Genomic DNA, 14,145 nt, shown 5'->3' on the forward strand with positions numbered 1-14,145 from the left:
CATGTCTTTCTTTCTTTTCCTTTGCCTCCAGGGTTAGCAATGGGCTGCACTATGAACCATGGCTCCTGGAGGCCATCTTTTCCCTTTTGTTGCCCTTGCTGTTCATCATTGTTGTTATTGCTGTCATTGGTGTTGGGCAGGACAGAGAGAAATCGAGAGGAGGAGGGGAAGACAGATGGGGGAGAGAGAGAGAGAGAGAGGCCTGCAGATGTGCTTCACTACCAGTGAGGTTACCCCCCTGCAGGTGGGGAGCCGGGGGCTCGAACCTGAATCTTTATGCCGGTCCTTGGCTTTGCATCACGTGCGCTTAACCCGCTGTGCTACCACCCGGCCTCCAAGAGCATGTCTTTCACATGTGAGGGCCAGGTCCAATATCCTACACTTCATGGGAGCTGTGCTGGTGTCCTTCCCTTCACCTCTCTCCCTCCCTGAGTGATGGAAGCGGGGCTGGGAGGCGGTTCAGCAACCACGTTTCTCTCATGCACAACCTCTCCCCCAACCACACTTCTCTCATGCACAACCTCTCCCCCAACCCCACTTCTCTCATGTGCAACCCTCTCCCCCAACCACATTTCTCTCATGTGCAACCCTCTCCCCCAACCCCACTTCTCTCACGCACAACCCTCTCCCCCAAGCCCACTTCTCTCACGTGCAACCCTCTCCCCCAACCCCACTTCTCTCACACGCAACCCTCTCCACCAACCCCACTTCTCTCATGCACAACCTCTCCCCAACCCCACTTCTCTCACGCACAACCCTCTTCCCCAACCCCACTTCTCTCATGCACAACCTCTCCCCAACCCCACTACTCTCACGCGCAACACTCTCCCCCAACCACACTTCTCTCACACGCAACCCTCTCCCCCAACCCCACTTCTCTCACGTGCAACCCTCTCCCCCAACCCCATTCTCTCACATACAACCCTCTCGCCCAACCCCACTTCTCTCACACGCAACCCTCTCCCCCAACCCCACTTCTCTCACGCACAACCCTCCCCCAACCCCACTTCTCTCACACGCAACCCTCTCCCCCAACCCCACTTCTCTCACGCGCAACCCTCTCCCACAACCCCACTTCTCTCACACACAACCCTCACCCCCAACCCCACTTCTCTCACACGCAGCCCTCTCCCCCAACCCCACTTCTCTCACGCACAACCCACTCCCCCAACCCCACTTCTCTCACACGCAACCCTCTCCCCCAACCCCACTTCTCTCACACGCAACCCTCTCCCCCAACCCCACTTCTCTCATGCACAACCCTCTCCCAAACCCCACTTCTCTCACACGCAACCCTCTCCCCCAACCACACTTCTCTCATGTGCAACCCTCTCCCCAACCACACTTCTCTCACATGCAACCCTCTCCCCAAACCCCACTTCTCTCACACGCAACCCTCTCCACCAACCCCACTTCTCTCACGTGCAACCCTCTCCCCCAACCCCACTTCTCTCACACGCAACCCTCTCCCCCAACACAACTTCTCTCATGTGCAACCCTCTCCCCCAACCCCACTTCTCTCATGTGCAACCCTCTCCCCCAACCACATTTCTCTCATGTGCAACCCTCTCCCCTAACCCCACTTCTCTCACGCACAACCCTCTCCCCCAAGCCCACTTCTCTCACGTGCAACCCTCTCCCCCAACCCCACTTCTCTCACGCACAACCCTCTCCCCCAACCACACTTCTCTCATGTGTAACCCTGTCCCCCAAGCCCACTTCTCTCACGGGCAACCCTCTCCCCCAAGCCCACTTCTCTCATGCACAACCTCTCCCCCAATCCCACTTCTCTCATGCGCAACCCTCTCCCCCAACCCCACTTCTCTCATGCGCAACCCTCTCCCCCAACACCACTTCTCTCATGCGCAACCCTCTCCCCCAACCCCACTTCTCTCATGCGCAACCTCTCCCCCAACCACACTTCTCTCATGCGCAACCCTCTCCCCCAACCCCACTTCTCTCATGCGCAACCCTCTCCCCCAACCCCACTTCTCTCATACGCAACCCTCTCCCCCAACCCCACTTCTCTCATGCACAACCTCTCCCCCAACCCCACTTCTCTCATACGCAACCCTCTCCCCCAAGCCCACTTCTCTCATGCACAACCTCTCCCCCAATCCCACTTCTCTCATGCGCAACCCTCTCCCCCAACCTCACTTCTCTCATGCGCAACCCTCTCCCCCAACCCCACTTCTCTCATGCGCAACCCTCTCCCCCAACCCCACTTCTCTCATGCGCAACCCTCTCCCCCAACCCCACTTCTCTCATGCGCAACCTCTCCCCCAACCCCACTTCTCTCATGCGCAACCCTCTCCCCCAACCCCACTTCTCTCATGCGCAACCCTCTCCCCCAACCCCACTTCTCTCATACGCAACCCTCTCCCCCAACCCCACTTCTCTCATGCACAACCTCTCCCCCAACCCCACTTCTCTCATGCACAACCCTCTCCCCCAACCCCACTTCTCTCATGCACAACCTCTCCCCCAAGCCCCCACTCCCTGTTGTTGTTTTCTCCTCCAGAAGAGTCTGTTTTCATAAACTCCATGGTCCTTGAGGAGACCCTAGCTACAAGTACTATGCATAATTTATTCAGGGTCCAAGTTTCTTTTTTCTTTTTTTTAACCTCCAGGGTTATTGCTGGGGCTCGGTGCCTGCACTACAAATCCACTGCTCCTGGAGGCCATTTTTTCCCGTTTTGTTGCCCTTGTTATCATTATTGTTGTTATCATTGCTGTTGTTGTTGTTGGATAGGACAGAGAAATGGAGAGGGGAGGGGAGACAGAGAGGGGGGAAGAGAAAGACAGACACCTGCAGACCTGCTTCACTGCTTGTGAAGCGACTCCCCTGCAGGTGGGGAGCCGGGGGCTTGAACCAGGATCCTCCTGGCGGTCCTTGCGCTTTGCGCCATGCGCGCTTAACCCACTGCGCCACTGCCCGACCCCCAGGCTCCAAGTTTCTTATGTAACTAAGTAGCACAAGCATCAATAAGCCTGGAGGCAAGAAAGAAAAACAGGAAAGCAGACGTGTGGCACTGTCTCCATCACTCACGAAGCCACTGAGGTGGGACCAGGGGCTCGAACCTGAGCTCTTGAGCCTGTTAACCTGTGCGGTCAGCTAGGTGTGCCACAGCCCAACACCGTCACCTGGGCTACTTGTGAGAACAAACTCCTGGCTAACTCACGGGGCGCCCATTGCTAGGACTGCCACAGGGAGCTGCTGCTGACTGTTTGAGACGCTGCCCCAAGGCGAGGTATTCAAGGACCACGTGGCTGACTCCGCAGGACCCGGATGGGTCTGCCTCTGTCTCCCACAATGTCACTGCACAGCCATCTCTGTGTGGTGCACACCCAGAGCCCGTGTTATCACCTGAAACAAGGCCGGTGAGAGGTGAGAAAAACAAGTGATCTGGAAGCAGTCTTACCATGAGAGGGTACTTGAAGTAGTCACTGTCCAGGGAGCATTCTTTGGCAGCAAGCGCCAGGCCTTGTAAAATGGGAATAAAGATCTATAAGGGCAAAGAAAAGAAACTCAAGGTGAGAACATAACTTAGGGCAATTTAAGGGTGGGAGGCATTAAACTCAGTGCTCATTTATTTCAACAGCAAGGCATTTCATCTTCCCACAAAGAAGCCTATTCGCATGGAGAGGGATCCAAAAGGTCAGAATACACAATAAACTCAAGAATGTATATGCCTTGCAAAAAAATTCTCGTTTGAAAGCATGAATCACAATGTGCAAGGACCCAGGTTCAAGCCCCTGGGCTCCACCCGTAGGAGGAAAGTTTCACGAGTGGTGAAGCAGTATTGCAGGTATCTCTCTATCTCTCTTCCTCTCTATCATTGCTTCCCTCTAAAAAAATTTTACAAAAAGAAACAGAAAATGAGAGCGATCCAGAATTAACCGACTGACTTTCCATAACTCACCAACTAAAAGCATCCCCTGAACATTTCCCTGTGGAATGCTACACAGTGAAACCCCTTCAGTCTGTTGAGTGGAATAACCCACTTCAGTAAGTAGAGTTTGATATGTGATAAGCAAATAAAAAAAATCAGCAAGCACACAGCACTCCTCGGCACATAGCCAAAGGTGTATGCGTCTTCAGACAGCAGGAACCTGAAGGGCGTGCGCATCCCTAGCCCACAGCTGCACAAGCAGTGAAGCAGGTCTGCAGGTGTCTGTCTTTCTTTCCCCCTCTGTCTTCCCCACCTCTCTCCATTTCTCTCTGTCCTGTCAAACCAGGATGATATCAACAACTACAACAACAATAAAAAACAAGTGCAACAAAAGGGAAAATAAATAAATAAATAATTTGGTTTTTTTTTTTTTTTTAAATAGGGAGTCGAGAGGTAGCGCAAAGGGTTAAGCACACATGGTGCAAAGCGCAAGGACCGGCAAAAGGATCCCAGTTCAAGCCCCTGGAAGAAAGTTGCTTCAAAGGCGGTGAAGCAGGTCTGCAGGTGTCTGTCTTTCTCTCCCCTCTCTGTCTTTCCCTCTTCTCTCCATTTCTCTCTGTCCTATCCAACAACAATGATAAACAACAAGGGCAACAAAAGGGGAAAAAGTTTATTATTTAAAAAGCAATTAAAATTAATAAATAAAAATAAACAAGAAATTATACCAATTGTAGTTGTTACCAATTATTCTCTGTAGTCACACATGAATGAGAGAAAGAAAGAGAGAGACAGGGAGAAAGGAAGAAAAGGAAGGAAGAGAGATAAAGGGTGAGGAGGGCTGGGCAATAGTGCACCCACTTAAGTGCACATAGTACGAAGTGCAGGAACCCCCTGCAGGACCTGGGTTCAAGACCCCGGCACCCCACCTGCAGGGAGAGGCTTCACGAGTGGTGAAGCAGGGCTGCCGCTGTCCTCCTGTCTTGCTCCATCTCTATCTCCCCACCCAGCTTAGTTTCTCTCTGTCATATTAATAATAATAATAATAATACTGGCTCTCAGGAGTAGTGGATTTGTAGTACCAGCACCATGCCCCAGAGATAATCCTGGAGAAGGCGGAAAATGTGTGTGTGTGTATGCATATTTATATAAAAAAAATAATAAGAAGAGGGAGTCGGGCAGTAGCACGTCAGGTTAAGTGCACGTGGTGCAAAGCTCAAGGACTGGCCTAAGGATCCGGGTTCGAGACCCCTGGCTCCCCACCTGCAGGTGTCAGTCTTTCTCACCCGTCTTCCCCTCCTCTCTGTATTTCTCTCTGTCCTATCCAACATCAACGACACCAATAACAAAAGTAACTACAACAATAAAAAATAAAAATAAAAACAAGGGCAACAAAAGTGAAAATAAATAAATAAATAAATAAAAACTTTTAAAAAATGTCTTTGCAGACTCAATGTCAACACTATGGAAACAGAAGCTAAGATAAATAATCGGGGCTCTATGCAACTGTAAAGATTTTGTACAGCAAAAGAAAATACAGACAGTGCTCCAGGAGGTGGCACTAGGCTCTCAACAGAAAGGTCGTGAGTTCAGTCCCTGGGAGCACATAGACCAGAGTGATGTCTGGTTCTTTTTCTCTCTCCTATCTTCTTCATGAATAAAAAGTAAAATCTTTAAAAAAATAAAAAGTAGGGTTTCGGGCGGTAGCGCAGCAGGTTAAACGCAGGTGATGCAAAGTGCAAGAACCAGTGTAAGGATCCCGGTGGAGCCCCCGGTTCCCCACCTGCAGGGGAGTCGCTTCACAGGCGGTGAAGCAGGTCTGCAGGTGTCTGTCTTTCTCTCCCCCTCTCTCTGCCTTCCCCTCCCCTCTCCATTTCTCTCTGCCCTATCCAACAACAACATCAATAACAACAACAACTATAAGAATAAAAAAAAATGGAAACAAAAAAGGGAATAAATAAATAGTAAAGGAAAAAATGTGGTCCGGGAGGTGGCGCAGTGGTAAAGCTTTGGACTCTCAAGTATGAGGTCCCAAGTTCGATCCCCGGCAGCACATGTGCCCCAGTGATGTCTGGTTCTCTCTCTCCTCCTATCTTTCTCAAAAATAAATAAAATCTTAAAGAAAAAAAAAGGAAAGGAAAAAATATAAACAGAATGAAAAGTCGGTGCCCTGAAGGAGAGAAGACACTTGCCCATCATACACCCAGTAGAGATGTCAGTAAGGGAAAGCAAAACAGCTCAAACAATTCAATAATAATAATAAAAACCCCAATAAATAATTCAGGGTGAAGTGGCAGATCTGAGGCCAGCAAAATAGCTCTCGTGCACAGTGTGCCTGTTTGTGATGTGAATGATCCATGTCACAAGACCCCTGGACTCCAGGGTAACGTCATGTATGTCCTGTCTTCCAAAGCACTTAGCGTGGAACCTGACTCAGACACACCATGTTGAACTTCTTACTGATCTGAACAACGCAGCTGACAAGCGCATTACAAGAAACGCTCTCAGACAGGCCTTCTTTTCAAGCAAATGGTGCCTGTGTGCTACTGTCTGCGTGCGGTCCATTCAGAGACGTGCCTGGGCTCAGGAGCTGCTAACGGCATGGCAGCAGACTCAGGAGGCCTCACCTGTTTGAACACTTCTTCGTCCTGATGAGTGGTTCTCACCAGCTCTTGAATGAAGCCATAGGGGAGATTCCTGCACAGCATGTACGGCACCAGGAAGGACGGCTGCTGTACAGACCTGTGGGCACAGGAAATCAAGGTCTTCAGCAAACAGCTCGGGGCCACAGCAACAGCATACATCACACGTCATTTCGGTGGCCATTGTCCAGTCAAAAGCCAAACTTTAAATCTCTCCAAGGGCTGCAGAGGTGAGAGCAGAGGCTGCACCCCCGACTGGCATGCCTGAGACCTACAGGCTCCAGGTTCGATCTCCACCACCACCATATGCCACTGCTGAGCACTGCTCTGGCCTCCAGACAGACAGGGTCTTTAGAAAACAGATTGTGCGGGGGTGAACAGCACACCTGAGGCTCCCAAGTCCCACATTCAATACCCTGTACCATCATAAACAGTGCTCTGGTAAAAAAATAAATGGGTCTGGGAGTCGGGCGGTGGCGCAGCGGGTTAAGTGCACGTGACGCAAAGCACAAGGACCGGCGTGAGGATCCCGGTTCGATCCCCCGGCTCCCCACCTGTAGGGGAGTCGCTTCACAGGCGGTGAAGGTCTGCAGGTGTCTGTCTTTCTCTCCCCTTCTCTGTCTTCCCCTCCTCTCTCCATTTCTGTCTGTCCTATCCAACAACAACGACATCAATAACAACAACAACTACAATAATAAAAAACAAGGGATGGAGACGGGGGCCTTGAACCCGGCTCCTTGTGCACTGTGACGTGTGCATTCAACCAGGTGCACCAGCGCCCAGTCCCCTCAGTACAGCATGTTCCCTGTGTAGTTGGGGGTGACGTGCCCAGGTGGTGAGACCCAGCACCTACCTGGGCTGCGTGAGGGAGCCCTGCAGCACCAGCGCCGTGTGGGAAATGCACTGCGAGCGGACATTGCTCAGGAGCTGGCTGACCGCCGGCTGGCTGCACATCTGGAATGAAGGTGGACGTCAGAGCTACAGACAGAATGTGGCTGCAACTGCTTCTGCAGTAAAGGGCATGCTTTCTCTCCCTCTGCTCACATGAGACACTTCAGAGCAACTGTCACTCGATCCCTTACCCAGCCTTCACTGTAATACCCTTAGAGATGGAAGGACAAAGTCTGTGGCGACCACACTGTGATTCAGAGATGGGTCTGCTCTCTTTGTTCCTGATAGACTCATGAGACGCTTCCAAACATGAAGCTAGCAAGTGGGAAACTGGATGTGTTTCCAGCGGAAAAGCAGAGCCAGTGAGTGAGGTGGGAGTGAGTAGAGCTAGGAAGGACTTCGACCAGCACGAGCAGAAATACTGCAGCTTCTTGGTGTTGAAACCCAGTGCTGCAATTCACTGCCTGTGACTCTGACAACCATACCCTCTTCATGCTATTCACAAAGAAGAGATAATACCGCTGCCAGGCGGTAGCACAGTGGGTTAAGTACACATTTCATCAGGCTCAACCTGACGCTGTTGACTGGCTACGGAAGAAGGGCAAACGCTAGAAGAAGAAGTACACAATGTGTTGTGGTCTGGGAGATGGCGCAGTGGATGAAGCCTTGGACTCTCAAGCATGAGGTCCCGAGTTCAATCCCCAGCAGCACATGTACCAGAGTGATGTCTGGTTCTTTCTCTCTCTCCTCCTATCTTTCTCATAAATAAATAAATTCTTTAAAAAAAAAAAAAAAAAAAGTACACATTGTGTGAAACATAAGGACCAGCACAAGAATCCTCGGTCAAGCCTCCCAACCTGCGGGGGGGTGTCACTTCACAAGAAGTGAAGCAGGTCTGCAGGTGTCTGTCTTCCCTTCCTCTCTTGATTTCTCTCTGTCCTGTCTAGCAACAATGACAACAATAATAAAAACAAGGTAAACAAAAGGTGAAAAATAGCCTCCAGGAACAGTGGAATTGCAGTGCAGACACTGAGCCCCAGCAATAACCTTGGAGGTAAAAAAAAAAAAAAAAAAAGGGAAGGGGAGGGGGAGGGGGAGGAGAAGAAAAGATAATACTACCATGCTATAAAGGATTGCACTGAAATGATGGGATGCTGGTTTGCAGCTTGGGCTGCACAGAGTGGCTGTAATGACGTCAGAATCCACCAGCCATCAAAGTTACTGCTGGCAATGCCTCTTCTTGCCTACACTAGGATGTGAATTCTGTGGGTGAGGATCCTTGCCGTACCCCTAAGCTCTGAGTACCGCGCCCAGAGAACGTAGGTGTTTGCTCACTCTTTGCAGATTAAGGAAATGAATGAATATGCCTGGGAGGAGGGAGCGTGAGATGGTGTGTCAAACAGACAGCCTGTGTGGAGGTCTTCTGGACAAGCTCTATGTGGAGCTAGCCAAGTACCTATATACTGGTGGCATGCAGTTCTTTTATTCAAGTCACACAGCAGCACTGTGTTAGCCTACTACATTCCCCAACGATAAGTACATCTCACCATACCATTTGCTTGTTCACTTTTAATAGTCCTAACTTAATGTTAAGCGCAGCAATGCATGATGAGAAATAAGGCATTCTAGACAAAACTTTTTTGCATGGAATGGTTTAAAATGTTAAGGTATATGTCACTAGATTTAAACAGAATACAGAGTTTCCTCTGGCCTTTCCTTAACTCCACATCCGCATGAGAGGAAGCAAAGCAGTGTCCAGAGTGACTCGCCTCAATTACTGAGTCCCAGCAGACTTAGCTCGCTTTTCAGGCATATTCTTACTGCCTGATTTCTTTCTTTCTTTCTCTCTTTTTTTAAATTGTACCTCTTTATTACTGGATAGAGACAGAGAGAAACTGAGAGAGGAGAGGGAGACAGAGAGGGAGAGAGACAAGAGAGACACCTGCAGCTCAAACCCAGGTCCTTGCACACTGTAATGTGTGCGCTAAACCAGGTGGACCACCGCCTGGCCCCGAGACTTGCTGCCTGATTTCTAGCCTCTGCGGCATGCCCGACATGTCAATGCCAGCGAGTCTGCCTCTTGCCTCACAGCCTCTTCCTCTGAGTGTAGCTAAGGTCACAAAAAGAGGACAATTAACTGAATATTACATTTCTAACAAATAACAATCTTCTCACGTAAAAAAGACATTTCTTTAAGTGTACTCTATAAAATAAGATATGTGCTTTAACGAGCCTGTGTGCAGCTGTGACCCACTTCCTGTTACCTTTGGTGCTTTTTTTTCTTCTATTCCAACTCGGTCAAAACACTCGATGAGGTAGTTGAGCATATCTGTCTCCTTGCAGGCTTCGATGGTGAAATGGTCACTGCAGGAATCCCAAGTACCTGCCCCTCCAGATGCTCCCAAACTTTGGAGAAGAGAAAGAAAATCGGTGATCTGTATCTTTCCTCAACTCTTCCCAGCAAAGGTTGCATCCTACAGCAGAAAGCCTGTTAGAACGCCTGCGCCCAGGACAAAGCACAAACACCATGCAGCCGAGGCGGGTTGCCGGCTTCTTCAGCAGCCCCGAGTTCAACAGTCACGCTGAGTAAATACTGTGTTGGCTTCAGAACAGAGTTTGGCCAGAAGATCAACAGTTCATTTCACTGAGCACAGTAACTTACTAAAGCAGAAGGACTGAAAGCTGCTACCGAGTGCTAGTCATCTGGAGGGAAAATACAGCTGCTTACAGAACCACCTCACTCAAGCCAGGTGCTGGGTGAACTCAGAGCACACGCTGCTGCAGTCAGCTAAGCTCTTAGGAGCCAGCTGAGAAGGGGGTAACAGAGGGCCAGGCAGTGGCCCTGCTTAAGCACTCACAATGCAGTATGCAAGAAGCTGCTGAGGCAGGGCTACTGGTGTCTCTCTGCTCTCTGCCCCCCCTTCTCTTCATTTCTCTCTGTCTCTATCCAATAAAAAATAAGTAAGGGAGTCGGGCGGTGGCGCAGCGGCTAAGCGCACGTGGCGCAAAGCACAAGGACTGGCATAAGGATCCCAGTTCGAACCCCGGCTCCCCACCTGCAGGGGAGTCGCTTCACAGGCGGTGAAGCAGGTCTGCAGGTGTCTGTCTTTCTCTCCCCCTCTCTGTCTTCCCCTCCTCTCTCCATTTCTCTCTGTCCTATCTAACAACGACAACATCAACAACAATAACAACAACAATAAAAACAACAAGGGCAACAAAAAGGAAGTAAATAAATATTTATAAATAAATAATTTTTTTAAAGGAGTGGGGCACTAACAAGGGGCTGGGCAGTGGCACACCTGGTTAAGTGCACACATCACAGTGCACAAGGACCCAGGTTCAAGTCTCTGGTTCCCATCTGCAGGGGGAAAAGCTTCACGGGTGGTGTGCAGGGCTGCAGGTGTCTCTCTCCCTCTCTATACCCCTCTCAGTTTCTGTCTCTACCTGATAATAAATTAAGATCTAAAAGGACAGGGCTAACAACATGCCGCTCCTTGTCATGACGCAGCTGAGATTTCAGAGACTTTGTCTGACATCTGGCGACACGACCAGAATTTAGGGAGATCGTCCAGTCAGAAGAATACATAGAAGTATTAAGACAGAAATTCCCAAAATGTTGGGGGGGGAGCGCGGGGAAAAAACAAACAAACAAAGGCCTGCCATGGGGGTGTCCAGCCAGGTTTCGTCCTGAGCCTGCAGCATTCTTGTTACCTTGGACACAAAGCCTCGCCTAATGTGCAGTGAGGCTGCCATGAGACCGCCTGGAAGTGCTTCTCAGACTCCAGCAGGAGGCGACGGGAGGGACTGTCATCACTATTTCATGTCTGTTCTCTGATGCCAAGGCTTAAGGTCACAACAAGGGTCAGGTGTGAGGAAGCAAACAGCCTAAACTCAACAGGTCACAAGCCAAATCTGTCGTTTACCCACAAAATGATTTGGTGTGCACAACACATACAGCTTAATCACGGCCTCAGAGGAGACAAGGAATCTAGAAGAGGGAACGAGGAAACTGAAGTCTAGCTAAAAGTGGGAGAAGCACAAGACAAAGGCCAAATCAGAGCTGTGTGATTAGTGATGAGATGCGGACAAGTGCGCCAACGCAGAAATGACCTTCGAACGTCAGAAAACCACAGCTAACTGATCTTGGAATGGAAACATACAACTCATTTACAACGGCAAAAACAGTGCTGGTTTGAAACCTCAGGCCTCCCGTCAGAGCCCAATATGTTTGAGATCCTCAGCTTCCTGTCCAGCTCCGGTGGAGGGCAGGACGGGCACAGAGCTGTGTCTTCTGCCAGATACCTGAATCCCACAAGATGCGTCCTCCTCAACTGTGACAACGGGGGAGGAGGGCGGCAGAGCTGCTAGCATCTTATCTAGTGACTTTGGCACACACTTCACTGGCTAATGACAAGGCTGATTATGTCTTAATTGGCTTGACAAGAAGATGAATATTATGATATGTACGCTTAACCCGCCACACTACTGCCCAGCCCCCAGCCTATTTATTTATATTTATATTTTACTGCTGGGGTTCAATGCATACACAATGAACCAACCACTCCAGGTGGCTATTTTTTAAAATATATTTTTTATATTTATATTTACTATTATATTTATATTTACTTATCTATTGGATACACAGTCAGAAATTGAGAGGGAAGGGGGAAACAGAGAAGGAGAGAGACAGACAGACACCTGCAGCCCTGCTTCACCACTTGCAAAGCTTTCCCCCTGCAGGTGGGGACTGGGCGCTTGAACCTGGGTCCTTGTGCGCTGTAGTGTGTGCACTTAACCAGGTGCGACCAGGTGCGCCACTGCCAGCCTCTATATATGCCAGACTTTATATATGTTTGTTTGTTTTAGAAAGACAGATAGAAATTGAAGAGGAAGGATAGAGAGTGTGACACAGTGGTCCAGGAGGTGGCACAGTGGATAAAGCAGTGGACTCCCAAGCTTGAGGTGGGGAGTTCAATGCCCAGCAGCACATGTACCAGGGTGGTGCCTGGTTCTTTCTCTCTCCTCCTGTCTTTCTCATTAATAAATAAATAAAATCTTTAAAAGAAGGAAAAAAAAGGGAGAGAGACACCTGCAGTACCACTTCACCCCTTGTAAAGCTTCCCTCCTGAAGGTGGGCAACAGGGATTTGAACCCAGGTCTCTGCACATGGTAACATGGTGTGCCACTTCCCTGGTCTCCATGAATCCTGTTTTGAATGTGTCAGATTAAAAAAAAATAAATTAAATTAAAAAATTGGGGCCGGGTGGTGTTGTATCTGGTTGAGCGCACATATCACTCAGGTTTGAGCCCCTATCCCCACCTGCAAGGGGAAAGCTTTGCAAGTAGTGAAGCACGGTTGCAGATGTCTCTCTGTCTCTCTCCCTCTTTTTGAATGCAGTTTCTGGAATTCAGGCAAAGTCAGAGTTGGGCAGCATTAAGCACTGTAAATTCACTGCTGCGTTCACTATACAGTGGCCGTCTGTGTCTCGGGGTCTGTCGGGCAGCGTTAAGCACTGTAAATTCACTGCTGCGTTCACTTTACAGTGGCCGTCTGTGTCTCGGGGTCTGTCGGGCAGCGTTAAGCACTGTAAATTCACCGCTGCGTTCACTATACAGTGGCCGTCTGTGTCTCGGGGTCTGTAGGGGATCCTGGGGCAGCACACTGACCTTGTTCGTACAGCAGCTACACACAAGAGGGGAGACAGCCAAGAAAGAAAAAGACTGATATAACAGTGCTATGCAAAGCCTATGATTTCTGCGTTTAATACAAAGGATTGAGCCAGGCAGTGACTTGGGGTCCGAGACCCACACAGACGAAAGAAGAGCAAAGCCCAAGACAGGAGGGAGTGAGTTGGGTGAATTCAAGGACAGGGTGCGGTCTAAGAGTTGGAGGATGCAGGTAAGTAGAGGAAAGCCAGTCAGGAAAGGAAGTGTGAGTGCAGGGCTAGAATGCACAGCAATTATGCAAACAGACTCATGCCTGAGGATTCCATCCCCAGCACCACTATAAGCCAGAGATGAGCAGTGCTCTGGTCAAAAAGAAATTAAAGGTGAGTATGAGAGAGAGAGAGAGAGAGAGAGAGAGAGAGAGAGAAAGAGAAAATGTGAGATGCAGGGTTAGAGGTCCTGGAGAATGACATGGTAGAAAGATTTCAAAAAAATATTTTTTTAGTTATTTACGATAGAGACAGAAATTGAAAGGGGCAGGGGATATATATATATAGGGGGGCCACACCTGCGGGACTATTTATTTCTCTGCTTCTGAAGCTTCCCCTCCTGGAGGTGGGGGCTGGGAACTTACACCCAGGTCACTGAGCACAGAAAGGTTTTTTTTAAAAGCTATTTCCATGTTTCAGCAGTGACGACCAGTAGAAATAAGAGGGGAAATACAATGTCTGTCATTATTCAGGGGTTTTCCCTTTCTCTATTCATGGGGGTTCATGACCTTCAAGATTTGACTTCCTTGACTGAAATAGCTAAGCAGGAAAAAAAATTCTTTAGTCGTCAGCTTCCCAGGAGACAATTCGAATAGTTTTGCTTAGAGTGATTCCTACATCACCTTTATCACGAGATAGTGCTCATATCACTGTTCCCCCTGTGCAAACCTATATTGTCCACAGTTCTTTACAGAGAACCTCAAAAACTGTGAGAAACACTTCCCCTTGCTAACTCAGCTCTGATCCCCACCACTATACACAGCTAATGTAAGAACTTCCAAAAGG

General features: G+C 49.3%; 1 protein-coding gene across 3 annotated transcripts in view; it reads right to left on the reverse strand.

The window, feature by feature from the left end:
• UBE4B (ubiquitination factor E4B) overlaps positions 1-14,145 on the reverse strand; it is a 116,633-nt gene that overhangs the window by 44,195 nt on the left and 58,293 nt on the right. For all 3 annotated transcript variants that reach the window (XM_007535706.3, XM_060170932.1, XM_060170931.1), the window contains 4 exons: positions 9,688-9,829; positions 7,386-7,486; positions 6,518-6,632; positions 3,423-3,506 (listed from right to left, as the gene is read on the reverse strand). In XM_007535706.3, coding sequence (XP_007535768.1) covers positions 3,423-3,506; positions 6,518-6,632; positions 7,386-7,486; positions 9,688-9,829 — 442 coding nt within the window. The remainder of the gene's footprint in view (positions 1-3,422; positions 3,507-6,517; positions 6,633-7,385; positions 7,487-9,687; positions 9,830-14,145) is intronic.

Source organism: Erinaceus europaeus, chromosome 13, assembly GCF_950295315.1.
Source record: "Erinaceus europaeus chromosome 13, mEriEur2.1, whole genome shotgun sequence".
NCBI classification, from domain to species: Eukaryota; Metazoa; Chordata; class Mammalia; order Eulipotyphla; family Erinaceidae; genus Erinaceus; species Erinaceus europaeus.